General features: G+C 37.6%; 1 protein-coding gene across 2 annotated transcripts in view; it reads right to left on the bottom strand.

Annotated features, from left to right (window-relative positions):
* Positions 1-15,431, bottom strand: part of CDKAL1 (CDKAL1 threonylcarbamoyladenosine tRNA methylthiotransferase) — a 378,140-nt gene that overhangs the window by 309,292 nt on the left and 53,417 nt on the right. For both annotated transcript variants that reach the window (XM_071451013.1, XM_071451003.1), the window contains exon 5: positions 1,884-1,968. In XM_071451013.1, the coding sequence (XP_071307114.1) occupies positions 1,884-1,968 (85 nt within the window). The remainder of the gene's footprint in view (positions 1-1,883; positions 1,969-15,431) is intronic.

Consider the following 15,431-nt stretch of genomic DNA (forward strand, 5'->3'; position numbering starts at 1 on the left):
TATTTTGTTAGTCAATTCAGAAAAAAAAAGATTTCCATAGTTACCAACAAGCTGCTGTAACAGGATATAATGGCAGTTCATTTTCTACCACCCAAACTTCATGCATTGCATTTTTGCTGTAACAAATTAAGAACTATTTGGGAGAAGTTGTTCTTCTTGAAGAGACAATGTGTTTCCCTTGTGTTTAATGCAACAATACGAAAAATCAGAAACAACTACAGAAGATGTCATTCTCCATGGCTGGGAACTGCCAGGATCTGAGACTAGAGCATGAATGCTACAGGAAAAGAACAAGTATAGGGAGATGTAAGGATAAAAAAGAATAAATCCAGGCTACGAGTAACATCAGGTTCATGAACAGAGCAGCAACAGAAACATGTTCTTCAAAGAAATATTTTTGGTCATTTGCTTTCAGTTAGGCCCTCTTTCTTAACTAACTCTATCCTCCTGGCTGGGACACACACCATACCACATCATTTCTGGCACAGGATGAGTAAAACAGAAGGATGGCCACAACTGAGCTGGAAAGTATCTTGTCATCAGTTCTGCTGGCCAACACACACTAACTGCTGGAAGTATTCTGGGAATAGTTTGCCTTTTTGATTTTTTTTTTTTTTTTTTTTTTTTTTTTTTTTTTTTTTTTTTTTTTTTTTGGCAACAGAGAAGGGAAGGCCTAAGCCATTCTGGTCACCAAGTGCAACACCAGCAGCCAGAAAGTGAAGCACTCTCAGGGGTGAAGGAAATTTCTGCTGTGCCACCTACAGCAGGTTATATCTCTGAGATCCTGTTAGTAACTCCAGCATTGCAAACAGGTAGCTTATATCCAGCTTCTCTTCTCTCCTCTTTCCATTCCCAAGAACTATGTGTTTCTAACCACAATAGATTTCAACAGCCAGTCCATCCCCAGAGCACCACACTAAACAAATGGCTGCACAAATAGCCAAACTTGTGTACTAAATGTAAAATCTACAAAACACACACCACAGTATTTCTTTATACTGGGCAGCTGTATGTGTACAGTTTTTCCAGTTACTCTCACCATAATTACACTTCTGCAGAAATTGGAGGCAAAATCACTACCATGTCATTTTGTTTGACATCAATGGAATGGTACTGACTAATAAAACATTCTTCACAAGACTTCTGTTATAGGCTAATCAACTAATCTTCCAAGAAAATGCACAGTGAAATAGCTGGTTTTAAGTATATTACCCTTTACAAAGAATCACAGAATTGGTAGAGTTGGAAGGGACTTCTGGACATCATCTTGTCCAACCCTCTGCCAAAGCAGGGTAACCCAGAGCAGGTGACACAGGGACATGTCCAGGTGGGTTTGGAATGTCTCCAGAGAGAGACTCCGTGACCCCCTTGGCCAGTCTGTTCCAGTGCTCTGACACCCTCAACATAAAGAACTTCTTTCTCATGTTAAGGTACTTCTTGTTAAGGTACTTCTTCTCATTTAATTTATGGCCACTGCTGCCCACCACTGAAAAGCAGGTGCCAGTTATGCCATATTTAAGTAGGTGAAAAATGAAACAACCTAACATTTCATATATTAAAAAGCAAATAACAAAACCAAAAGCGCAGTCAATTCTTCAGAAGACTATTACAACATTGTCTTAAAAAGTGATATAAAAGTCCCTATATGGGTCAGCAGTTCCCCTAAATAAGTGCAGTGATAATCACTTGCAAGTTATTGCTATTTTTTAAAATTCCAGTCTACCTTACAAATCCATTCTAGAGAATTCACCATTGTAACATAAACTCAGCACATTTATTACTCTAAAACACAAAATTACTTCTAGATTGAAAACACAGAGCTTTAAGACACGCAATACTCACTGATAGTTAAAAATAAAAATCTTTGTAAGGAAACAACTTACTTGATTGAGTTTCTGAAGTGGTCCTCAGCAGGATTTTTTACTGTACAACTGTTCAGCAACCATAAATCTGCTTCATCAGAGTTATCTACAAAATAGAAAGAAACAAACTTGTGTTAAGAATTATTAAACCTGCCAATTCCTAACATATAATATTTTAAAAAAACCCAAACTGAGCCATTAACAATAAGTTGGCTATTTGCAAGATTACTTTATATTCAATTACATTCTTGGAAGAGGTTTTTTGTTTCTCTTTGTTTTGTGTTAGAATAAAAAGAGACACATGAGCATTTCCATTGTAATTTCTTTTTAATTTTTTGCCAATGGGGAATGAATTGTTAACTCATTTACCAACTGAGATGCCACTAGGTTGCACATCATGGAAAACAAAGGTAAAAAGAATGGTCACAACTCCCAGAAAAGTCTTGCGTAGACAAAGGCAAAATTAAGTGGTCAACAAAAGCAGGTTTCACTAAGAAAACAAAATCCCTGCTTCAGCTCCACTGTGAATTAATACTACAAAAGAAACAAATCACAATTCATAACATGTAAACCTCTACCAAAGAGAAAAGTCAATGTAGCTGGTTTGGAAAGAAACAGACATATTTCTAGTTTTGGTTATATCTTAGTTATGGTATAATTATAGCTCAGCAATTTTCAGACAAAAGATATTCAAGCAACCAGTATCTATCTCCATTCAGATAAGAATACTATTTTTTTCAGCATCCAAATATTTCTGTATGTTCAGAGCCTTTGATATCTAAATTCATTAACAGAACTGAATCCCAGAATTATCTGCAGAAGCACATATACAAACCGTAATCCTGTAAAACATGGCCTATAGTACAAAATGACTAGCCTAGTCATTATCTTTGTGAAGTTAGAGCTTCTTTTTTTTTAACAAAAGAATTAAGATAATCTATCTCAAATATTTTAGTGCTTTCATCAGAATAGCTTGTATCAGTTTGGATAAGAAAATTCATGTCACTCGCTACTATTCAGTACATGTAGCAGTGAAGTATTGACTGATGTAACTTTAAATAACATAAGCCAGTGAGCAATGAATACAGGTAAAACATAATTTTTAGGATGCCTTACTTGATCTGATGTCCTGCTAAAGAAGGAGAAAGCTGACATAGGCATATTTATACATGCACCCATCATGAATGCATCCATACAGGCACAAATATCCGTTTCCTCCATGCACACACACTTATGACAAAATGCTAAAATTGAAAAAGCTTTCTGTCTCATTGACATTTTCTTCAAAGAAATAATCATTTACAATTAATTATCAGTCACTTAACCTAGGAAGCAGGTAAATTGAAAATAATACATAAAATGCAACTAATGCTAAATAAGAGAAAACATTCAGGGGGGTTCTAATCATTGTTGACCAATATTACACTATTCATTTGGCTAAAACACAACTTTCTTTCACAACAGGGAAAGACCACAAAGCAGTCACCTAAACAACAATCAGACCTTTAGCTTCTTTAAACAAAACAAATACCTGACCCTATCAGGTTGGGAAAGAGCACTCTGTTTTTTAGCCTACATAGAAGTCAAAAAAAAAAATGCAACAAGACAAAGAACCTCTCCGGCATGAAAACCACATTTTTAGACTAATGAACAGACTCATTTACTATTAGAAATATAATCAGAGGTTAAAAAAATGGATTAGGAATTATGTACAGACAAGCAAAGAAACAGTTTCAATGTCAGAAAAAGAGTGATCTCTTGGCCTAGTCAGATGTACCAAGTACGAAAACAAACACATTTTAAAAGTAGTTTTCCAGTCACACAGCCAAACCCTTGTATTTCTTATTCTTTTCAGCAGCATAAAATGTTTATAAATTCAGCCCCACACCCATAACACACCCACCTGAGAATTAGGGGTGGGACACACACACACACACACACTAAAGAGCAAGAGGCCAAAATTTAAGTGAGACATTACATTTAACAGACAACAGTTCAGTTGCAGTAGCACTCATTCACCACTGTAAAGCACAACTATTTTCAAGAGATGCCTTAAGACAGAGAACACCAGTTCTGGGCTTGGTCTCAGTTCCTTCTTGTGCCATGGTTTCCAGGTGTGCAGGAAGAGACAACACTGTGGCAACACTTCTCCCCTAAAGCCAAAATCAAACCCTCTCTTCAAAACAGCCTTGGAAAAAGCACCACATTGAAGTTTAGAAATACACATAAATTCATTCCTTAACAGGTTTCAGATTCTTCTGCAGAACAGAAGATAAAAAGCACAGGCTATTACAGAATAAAATCTCCTAAGTAGTTTTGGGAAAAGGAGTCTCATTCATGTACATATCTAAAAATCATTTAAGGAACATAAAAGTGCAGCTGAGGTTTGTCCTCCTCTTACAGCAGTAAGAGTTAAAACAGTAGTGTTTTATCATATTTAGTTGTTCTATTTCTGCCTTTATTTTTAGATTTTTTTTTCTAATTAATTTTTATTATCTATCATATGAAGATAGGTACATACAAGTTTTGATTATGCATATATATAAACATACAGACACACACTCATGAGTTATATTCATTTATTAAGTGTCTATATCACAACTCTTCAAAATGATAGCTGAATTTTCTTCATACTTTTCTGCCCTATTCATACTTGAAATAATTGCATGCACTGTAAACTCACCACAGACTACTACATTTTTTCAATAAAATTTCAGTTAAAAAGAAAAAAGCTGCCAATGGGGCCTTTTTGTATCAGGTTGCAGGAAGATGTGAACATTTGCAACATTGTGGGAATAACTTGTCAGCAGTCACATTTTGCTTTGCAAGGCCTTGATGGATGTGTGGAAACAAACATTGACCAAAAGAGCAGACTGGGCTTGGCATGTATAAACAACATCTTCTGGCTTCATAATTACTAAATATTAAGCAACACTGGGGTAATAATCCTTTATTCAGGGCATGGAGACTGGAGCAACTGGCTACCTATATATATATACATACACATAGGTATATGCATGTGTATATGTGTGTATTTATATATATATTTTTTGCATATATACACCTATATATGTTCTGACATGAGTAGGTGCTACTGTTCTGCACTGTCCTCAAATAAAGAGTCAAACAGCTCTGACAAATACACTCAGGCTTCTCAAAACATACCTAGAGGGGTGGGGGCAGACAGCCCTGAGGATTCCCTGTTTATACCCAGGCAGACAGATGAAGAGTTTAGGTCTGGATGGGAAACACCACATGAATATGGTGCTGCACTCACTGAGGCATCCATGCACCCTTCCTTGGAAGCTCTCCACCTGCCACCTTCTCCAACTCCATAGGTAAAGTTTTTGGGAGACCTCCAGCATTTCAGTGAAGAACAGAGGCCTGTGTTTGGGAGCTCACACAGATCTGAGTGAATGGGACAAACTAAACTTGACAGAAGGTTTTCCAGCAAGTCATGGAGACCAACAGGCAAAACTGAAGCAAGAACCATAAGTACAGTGAACATCAGTTACAGCAGTGAATATGATATAGGTGCATATATTCTGCAACAATCTTCTCTATGGGGATCTTCTTCAAATTATTTTTGTCATATATTTAGCCTAATGATACTTTTTTCATTATGATATTTTGCTGCCAGCATTTCTTTTTATGAGCTACTTAAACAGTTTCCTCTTTGATAAGACATTTTTAGAAAGAAAAAAGGAAGATATGTCAAATCAGCTTTGTATTAAATGCTCAAAAACACAACTCAAAACCATGGACTTCTTGCATTGTGACATCTTTTCCATAAAAAAAGGCTACACTGGAAGTAAACCACAAAGTCTATCATACTCTCTGAAAAACAACATAGAGTACAAAGGAACCTAAAGGTCATGGAAACTTCTGAGCACTTAAGTTAATTGGGAAACTCTGGAAAACATGAATTGGCTGTGTTATGCAATACTAAGATGATAAAATGGTAAGAGTCTGTAACATCAGTATACCTACAGAGGAAAATAATATTTACAATTCTTTTCTAACTAGCAGTGTCAGTTTTGTTATCATTTCAGAAATCATAAATCAGCAGAATTTCTTAAGATTGTAGTAATACTATCAGCTGAAAATAAACAACTGACTTGGGTTTGCCTGGTCTCTTAACTTTTAGTCCTTCTTCTTTCAATTTTTTCCAAAACTTTGTTTTCTTCTAAGCCCCCCCAAACCACACCTCCTTGAAAATCAAAACACTCACAAAGCAAAAAATTAGAAGAAACACAGCTAGTGAAGCCCTAAAAGAACAGCCTTTCTTTACTTTCTTCAGCACATCACTCCTCTCTCTGCACTCAAACCACTACCAGATTTGCTCAGCACAGTTCGCTAAAAAAAACATGACTCATAGCTATTATGACATACTTTTAAATACTGTACATTGATCTGAGAAGTTCAATCTGAAAGCAGATCTTTCTCTGTAATCACTGAAGGCTCTTCCGGGGCATTTCCAGCTGTCCTTATCCTGTTCCTAACCACTCTGCGAGTCTTCTTTCTCACCTTTTCTGATTTTGTTACTTCTAACTCTCTTACACAACAAATATACCTCCAGTTTCTCTATTTCCCCATGCTGTATTCTAGCCTCTGTTCCCATTTATGGACCTCCCCATTAAACACTTTGTCCTGTGTGTTCTTCCTTCCAAAACAGCTCTGCTCCCTCCCTTGATACCTTGGTTGCCATTTCATGCTCTGGAATAGCATGAAATGTAGTAGATCCAGTAACATCCAAGGTATCTGGAATGTGTGCCTGCAACTGTACTCCATGGGAATCATCTGCCCCCAAAAGACACAAATATCTAAGCATGAGGACACCTCACAGCCAGTTACAGAAGTCATGGAGCATCCTGACTGGAACAAAGTTGCCAAACTAATTCTTTTCTTTCAACATCCCTGTGTCACAGAAACCCACTGTCACTCAAATTAGGTTACTGAAATTAGGTGCTGGTTAATTTAATGATTTCTTGGACCACTGGGCATTGAGAGACCTCAACAACTATTGGGAAAGAATCTCCTCATAAATACTAGTTCAGAAATGCTGTGAATCATCAGTGCGGGAGAAAGGTACATCTTCCTCTGGGGACAGGGAGTTATTTGTTTGCAGACAATAGGCTTTGCTTGGAAGAAGAAAAAAGCTCAATAAAGTTTAGAGTAACAAGAAAAAGTTTGGCGTTTTATTTGTGTGCCTTTCCTCGGCACACAAAATACTTGGCTACCATTTGCTAGTTCTCAATATTGTATCAAATATAGTTAGCTATCAACTTTCATGTAACTTGTCCTACAGAAAAGATTCCAAGCAAACAAGCTCTTTCCGTGTGTCTGCACCCCTGACAGCAACTACAAATCAAAACCACAAGTTATCATGAGTTTCCAGATGGTACTTGTTTGGAATCTCAGGGACACATTATCAGTTCCCACCTCTGAAGACGTACCATGCATTTGCCAATGATACAAAACACTCAAGGCATGCTGAAAATACCAACTTTGCAGATTGCAAATGTCTTTCAAAACAATCCCACTCATGCCTTATCAACACCATCGGGATGTAAAATATAAAAGGATCAGCTTGATTGCAACATGACTTCTGTTTTCTCGTTAAACTTCTGAGATACTCTGGACGTAACAAATTACTTCATTCACAATTAATGAAAACACAACTATTTAGTTCACCCTGCATATATGTTATTTAAAGTTCCAAAAGGAAAGCCAGGCTGCTTATCAAATCAGGTAATGCAGACAAGCCTTCACGAAAAAAAAAATTCTCCCGCCATGCCTCTTGCCCTGATTTAAACTACAAATATGCAAATTTGCCATTTTTATTCTCCATTAACATTTTTATTACTGAGCTAATAGTGTAAGTAACCTTTCTTGGGTTTTCTGGTTTTTAAGAAATTTAGTATTTTTAGTAAATTTTCTTGAGCAGGCAGACATCTCAACAGCAGCTACTGCTGGACTATAAGCAGATTTTATAAAGCCTTCCAGATCAGGATGCAGTGCCTGCTATCAAAGGATATTTCTCACTGTCCAGCACCAAAACAGAGGTGCACAGGGACTTGTCCACTGAGCACACCAAATAAGTAGGAACTGAGCACATTTAAACACACAAGATCTAGCCAGTTAAAATCCAGTAATACACTACTGGATTCAAAATATGAAACATTAAATCATTGCCTCTCCTCATTTCAGTACAACAGACAAACAATCCAATTTTATGTACTCATGCCTACTTTCAGGACTGAAAGTTTTCTAAAAAAATACTGGTTTATTTCCACTCACCTTTGAAAACTCTTTTTGAAAAAAGAAGCACATACACCTCTCTTTTCAGCTGTTTATGGGGTATCATGCAGTTACTGGGACAAACTACTAACCTATCAGTTGATGTCCATTCAATCTGTTCATGACCTGGAACTCCTTCCCAAAAACAAATTCCTTCAAAATATATTTAGTTTGCTAAAGTTTACCAAGGTCAGAAAAACAGCTTATGGCTTCTGCCACCATCACTAAAACTAAAGGGTGACTGTGAGATCACTGAGAACATGAAACTGGAACTGGAAAAATTACAATAGGTGAACACCTGAACTAACATAAGCATATTTATAAATAGTGCAGACAAAAGAATCTGTATTTCAGAGCATGTTTATTAAGAGAATACTTCAGGCCTGGCATGGCGGTACTGAACACTAGACAACACAGGAGAAAAAGTACATGAAAGAATAAATTTAGCTTCAAAATATCAATGATGATAAACTTTACTTCTCACTTCCACTCTGCAACCATCAACAGCACTTACAAGAGTAATCCCAATTTATACTGGGATTTTGAAATGAGTAATGTCTTCTCTAAGTACTTTTCATCTCTGCCCTAGACACAGCACAGGCTGCACTCTGGGTCTGAGGTGATCCTTGTGAGCCGCCTTTTTCTCCCACTTTCTACACTTCAGACTTGTGTCAGACCAGCAGGATATCCCAGCTACACAGCTTGCTGCAGCCCAGGGTCTGCACTGCAACACCCAGACACACACAGCTGCATAGGGAGGCTTCAGCCCATCCACCCTCAGCAACACCTAAGCTCCACAAAGTAAAGAACAGGAGAGTTAAACCTACTAGAAAGGTTTACCTTTTAGCAATGTAAAAAAATCCAATTAGGTTATAACTTGTATTTTCATTCCTTCTGCGATGTCCTGCTGATTTTTCTGCCTTTGCATGCAGCACAGACAACATGAATTGACAAATTACTTTGGTATTTTTGTTCATTTTACTTTAATTCACTAGATTCTCCATGCATTAAGGCACCTGAGGGTAACTTGAAGTTGCAAAATGATTTATGTTTAAAAATGCTAAAGCTAGAAATGTTTTTGAAAAACAGCAGGTTTCCTTTTGGAACTTTAACATTCTAAAATTGCAGTACTTGTAAGACATTTCAATAATTCCCCCACATGAATGAGAACTTTCCCAAGCCTATAGCTATTGAACAACTCATAGTTGTTCCAATCAAGAAAGGGACTGATCATTTCCACATCTTACCTGCTTGCTGTCTTTGTTGATCATGGAAAAAAATTGTATACTTCAGTTCAACTCTGGGTACGGTTTAGTTTCATGTGCCATAATCTGCTGCATTTTAGTCTACATTCCACACTTGTCTTGTCAAACAGCTCCCAGAAAGACACTTAAAGTAAAAGCACCCCTCTTAAAAGTAAATGACCATGGCCATGTTCTAAAGGAAGCTTATTCCAACATGACATGGCCTTAATGGGCTACTCTTTTCTCATGGCTCTTTTTTGATATAAAATAGTCAAAGCTCACTCTGCACGTGGTATTATATACCAAAGGTGGAAAATATAGGCTGCATTTTTAGCTCATTCCTTCAAAATAAAGACTTCACAACTTTGAGAAAAGTGGATCATGTAGCTATTTCTTGAACAAAACAAGACCTTAAAACAAGAGAAGATAAATCTCACGGCTAGCTAAGAGGTGTGTTGGCAGAAAGCCTAAGCCTTGCCAGTGCCTGTTCAGCACAATAACACCTGATGTTAAGGAACCCAAATTACCCTGGGCAGCAGCAGATGCAGGTGCCATAGCATGGTGCTCTAAGGTGGGCATTTCACCCTGCTCTTGAGCACAGACATATTTTCAAGGCATTCCAAGGGTCAACTGCTCCCTTCACTTCACTGAAGACTTAATGATCAGTGTGAAGAATTTCAAAATATGCAAAGTAGTGATGCGTGATTTATCAGTCTCTTGGGAAAAGTCCCATTACATTAGGAACAAGGTCAAGTAGCCTGTTTCAGCCAGGCTATGCTACAACAACACACAAATAACTCCAACTCATTCTGATGATTAATGCGGATAGAATTTGTTTTGTTGACAGAATTTGGAAAAATCCCAGAAACTCCTCCTCCTTTGAGTCTTAAGCCTGCTTGATATTCCAGAAATAGCAGGCACAGTACAACTCAGTGCTTTTCTGTCCCTACATACAGCTTCATACGCAAAGCACGAGTTATTCAAATGAGCAAATACAGACTGATTGCTTCTGTCTTAGTCTCTCAAAATCCAAAGCCAACAATGAACAAAACATCTTGCACAACACCATGCAACTGAAGTTTCAAAGCATGCTGCAAATATTAACTGATTTACCTTCAACAGCCACATATTAAATATGCACCCTTCCCTACACCAATTCCTTTTCATCTCATAGATGTAGACAAGTAGTTTCAGAATTTCCATAACTCGACAGAGCCACACAGGATTTTGTCTATGCAAACAAGCCAAGATCCTAGCCAAGTTGTCCCTGCCTTCAGGTCTGTCCCTGAACACAAAGCCATTGCCTAGATTCATATGCACTATTTCAGTCTACATCCTTTAGAGGCCAGATAAGTGATATCCACTAAATTTTTGACAAGTTTAAAGGCAATCACAAAACCCAACTTTTCAGTAATTTGGGTTGCACAGCAAATGAACAGAAAACACTGAACAGCAGAACAAACTGACTCCTTTCTATGGGACAAGGTTAAAAAAAAATTTAAAATCTGTCCTCCCCCTCAAAAAAACTATCTCAAACAGATATAATAGCTCTAATTCCCCATGTGTGCTCAAACATAGGTCTTGCAGATGTGTTACCAGCTGTCTCAGAGCATCTATTGAAGTCTAACTACAGCTTTAGAAGGATGACAGCTGATGGGTGAGCTCCAAGAGAATCTCCAGATTTCACAGGACTCACTGAAAAACAACTGCATTCTCATTTTGATACAACACTTCAGAAATCTCCACTTGCTTTATCTGTAGTCTCAGAATTAGCCTTACCTGGTAAAAATGATTAAAGAGGATTCAGTTGTTTTGCAGATCGGAGTTTCTAAAAAATGGCTGAAATTTAAGTGAAAACTGTTGATGTTGAGATGGGCAAGACACAAACTGCAAGTCAGAAATGTCATCTAAACTATTGATTTGAAAATATCACATACTGTGATGCTTCAGGTAAAAAACTACTGCAATCACGCATAAGCAGGTATTTCATATGATGATAGCAAAGGTATGGGTAAATGAAAAATGAAAAGTCTATGTTTTCCACTATGCATCATTTGATTCCATATGAATTGCTGTAAACAGCAATAAGCAGTTCAGAATCAAGAAGGATTGACTGGAACCTGCCCCAGGAATATAATTTTAATCTCCTTGAGGTGTAACACTATGACAAATCTCACATATATAAATGCTTCTATCCACAGAGCTAATAGAATGTTAATGGCTCTTCCTCACCATGTCTATGGGATAGAACAAAGAAAATATAAATTGATGGTTATTCAGTCCCATCATACATGCAAGTACAATCTGTTGGGCTAAGGAACAGAAAAGAGAAACCAAGGGCCTTCATAAAATGCAGTTGCATCACTTGAATTATCTACCCAGAGGAGCCTCTTGCACTTCTAGGCCCTGTAAGCCACAACTAAATCCAGCAACATGAAACTCAAAGCAGTGAAGTAGAAGATTCTCAAGCATAACACAATCCCCAAGCAAATGGGAAAAAAGTCTTTGCTTCATTTCCCGTGTAATACAAAATGGATCTTAGGTAATTAACATTATTTCATTTATTATTTAAGGCATAAACACAGCACTTTCACTCCACAGATTTCTTACTTTTTCAGTACATCTAATTCCATACAAGTTGGCCCATGGCAGTGAACTTCCACATTTCCACAACTTTCTAATCTCCATTCATTTTCACAACAGCCAGGATTAGAACTTTGCTATAGTCTGCAAAAGAAACCTAAATTTTATTCCTGTATCTGTTTCACAATCTTTTTCCTCCAAGTTCTGTCTGCATTAAGTTGTACCTAGAAGCCATTTATTGATTCCAAATGCCTTGCTTCCACTTATTTCTCCTGATACCTAATGCCACAGGGAATATGGATTTAGGTTTTAGCTATCACTTTTAAAAGAGTTAAAATTATAAGCTATTTGAGCCAGATATGTCTAAACACTTATTAAATTGTAGCTTCTGGCTACTTATTGACTTTTTCAGAACTACCTTCACACCTCATCTATTTTCTACTTTATCAGTTTTCTGAAAAGCAGGAGATATTGGGCTTAAGGTACCATACTCAGCAGCCAGATAAGCCTCCACTGTGGTTAATTCCCAACCATCATCCCCAGTTCAGACTATCAGCAAAATTTAGTGCTTGTGAAAGCTCCAGACTAAGCACAGCAGAAATTAAAGCTCACACTTTACACACACAACCAGTAAATGCAGCACAGCAATCAGCAGTGCAAGCTTCTTCACAAAATCCCACCAACAAGTTTGGAAAAAGCTTCATCTGGAAACATTTAGGACAAAGTAGCAGATCTACTTCTACTCCCATTGAGCCAGAATAGTAAGGAAGCCTGTTCATGGCAGAGGAGTGAAGATGAGCTGGGAAAGAAAAGCAAAGACAGCATGGGCAGGTGTGCAAAGGTGTATCCCAGCCCCTGCTGCCCTTTCTCCGTGCCCTGACTCATGCAGAGCAGACACACCAGCCCATGGAGCTGCTACAGAGCCATGCCTAAAGAGGTTGAATTGTTCTGTACCAACACTGAGATACCCATTACAGCCTCACACATTATTTCTCTACTGTGTCTCCTGTCAATCCTGAGTGCAGGTTTGATACCCTTGTTAGAGGCAGTTTTGTTAAATTTTGTTAAATTATCATGCACATAAAAAGCACCAGAAAATATTCTTCCAGTACAGTATTGCACGCAATAAGACAAGCCTATTTTGAAACTTTCAGCAGCACTTACAAGTGCTGAAGTTAAAACATGCCAGTTTTGCATAGAAAAATGTAGCTTTACGGCCTCAGAGTGGTTCAGTTTCATCAAGCACAAACCAGTTCAAACATTAGTTTGAGACATGTATTATTTGATGTAACAGCAACTCCCAAAAATAAAAAGAACATTTTGACAAACAAGAGAAGGTGGGTGAGGATCCATTTTCTCATCTTATTTGGCAGCCACATCTCAGGATTTCAAGGACTGTCACAAGGAGTGATGCTGGTGTATTACAGCCGGCAGAGCTGCACTTTAAAAATGCACAGTGCTGTCTAGCAGTTCTCAATTTCCTTCAAGGAAAAGGCAGAGGATTTGCTGGAAGAGCTCCATAGGTCAGAGGGATTCAAATTTTTTTGGGATGTTATCTTCTTCCTAGCCCAGGCTCCGCACTGGGAGTATCTTCCTTTGGCTGGATTTACCTTTGTCTTTCCTACTTTGAAGGCAAGGTAAAGAGCAACAACACAAAACCTACATTTCATTACACAGCTCAAGGTATTGAAAAAACCATTTTGACCTTTCTCCTTTCTGAAAATTGAAGATACTTCATTTCCTTACTTTTAAGACTTCAAGGCCTGTAGTCATCCACAATTTAATTTATATTTTCTGACGTGAGAGGGATCTTTACACAAACTTCTCTTTTTCGTTTGTCAGTGATGGGAGTTTAATCCGGTGTTTACCATGATCACTATCCTTTCTTTGCATATTTATATCTTATGATTTCACCTTTTTCTTGCTTTCAAAGATGAATTTTTAAAAATAGCATATCAAGTTCCTACAAGTCACATAACCCATCCCACTCTGGCACATTATCTGCCCAAGTGTTTGATACTGACTTTTTTTTTTAGAAAGCTTTTGGTGAACTCTAGTTGTAAATCTTTAAAAAAAGTGAAAACCATAAGCAAACTACTTTTTTATTTAATATATACTTTGCAGAAATAAAAATGCTTATGGTTGTAAACTCCCCTGGCTAAAGGGTTATGGTCACTTCCAGTAGGAAAAGACATTCGTTATCTGTTGTACCTCACCTTTAGTATTTTAAACATTTTAGAAGAGAAAAATCCAACAGTAATTAGTGAGAAGTTGCTAGATACAAGGGGAAGGGTGGCAGACAGAGGATACCAGGAGGCCCATGTCTACATGGAAAGCCTAGACTACCTACCTTTAGCCCATAAAGTTACTGATTTGTAACCAAGGGCATTGGTTTGTAATTAGTCTTTATTTATTTCAACTGGCCTTGAAACCATGACCCTGAAAAACAGTACGACCTCTAAGTACATTAACAGACCCCTTTAGGTAAGGAAAGCTTAAAAAAAGTAATTTCTGAGTGTCCTGTCTGGCTGCATCCAGCAAGATAGAGGAACACAAGTATTAATTCAGCTTTAGGGTCATCAGCACAGCTGGACAGGATCTAAACTGAAATACAGCTGGTAATCCAGGCTATGAACACAGCATGGCTCACACAGCAAAAGACAACGTGGAATCATCAAGGTCTCCCAAAGTGCAGGCAGAGCAGATGGCTTCCTGTCTTTGAAATCACTTCATCTCCATTTCAGATTCATCCACACCATTCAACCTTTATAAAGTACAGAAGTTAGCTGCCACAAAGTGCCTAACCCTTTACTAAAGATCCCACTCTAAGGTCTTCCAACTAAAATACTAAAATTGAACTCAGATAAAAGTATTTACTACTGTTCTAAATCCAGGAAAATAAAGATACCCTGAGACAACCATGTTAAGTTCACATTTTCATGTTGTCCACTTCCTCAGTCTGACCAGCTCTGTCTCTGCTAGCATCACTTTAAAATTCTCTCAACACAGGTACTTAGCCAGCAAGGCTGCAATTTGGATTGAATTTAAGCTCCATATACTTGAGCTCTATAAAGCTAAGTTACTTTAGTGTTTAGTACATAAGACAATATACAGCACCCTGCCTACTGCTCCAATGGCTCTCCCCTTACTAAAAATCAATTATCACCATAAAGTAACAAGTACTTTACAGCACCTACTTGTAACTGTGGAAGAGAAAAGGTATTACATTCTTTCAAAGGTTAAGTGCAGAGAACAAAATTTGTGGTCCTGATGTAAATAAAAATTAAAAGTCTTCCAAATTCCAGAGAAGAGAATACCACATCCTTTAATTGGATTTAAATCAGATTCATAAGAATTCTGTCATGTGAAAATCCTTTACAGTTACTGTCACATTCCATCTGACTCCAGGAAACACTGTGCTGCTTCCAACAGATCCAGAGAA

Source organism: Agelaius tricolor, unplaced genomic scaffold (assembly GCF_023055355.1).
Source record: "Agelaius tricolor isolate 1412-34295 unplaced genomic scaffold, bAgeTri1.0.p SCAF_2, whole genome shotgun sequence".
In the NCBI taxonomy this organism is placed as follows: Eukaryota; Metazoa; Chordata; class Aves; order Passeriformes; family Icteridae; genus Agelaius; species Agelaius tricolor.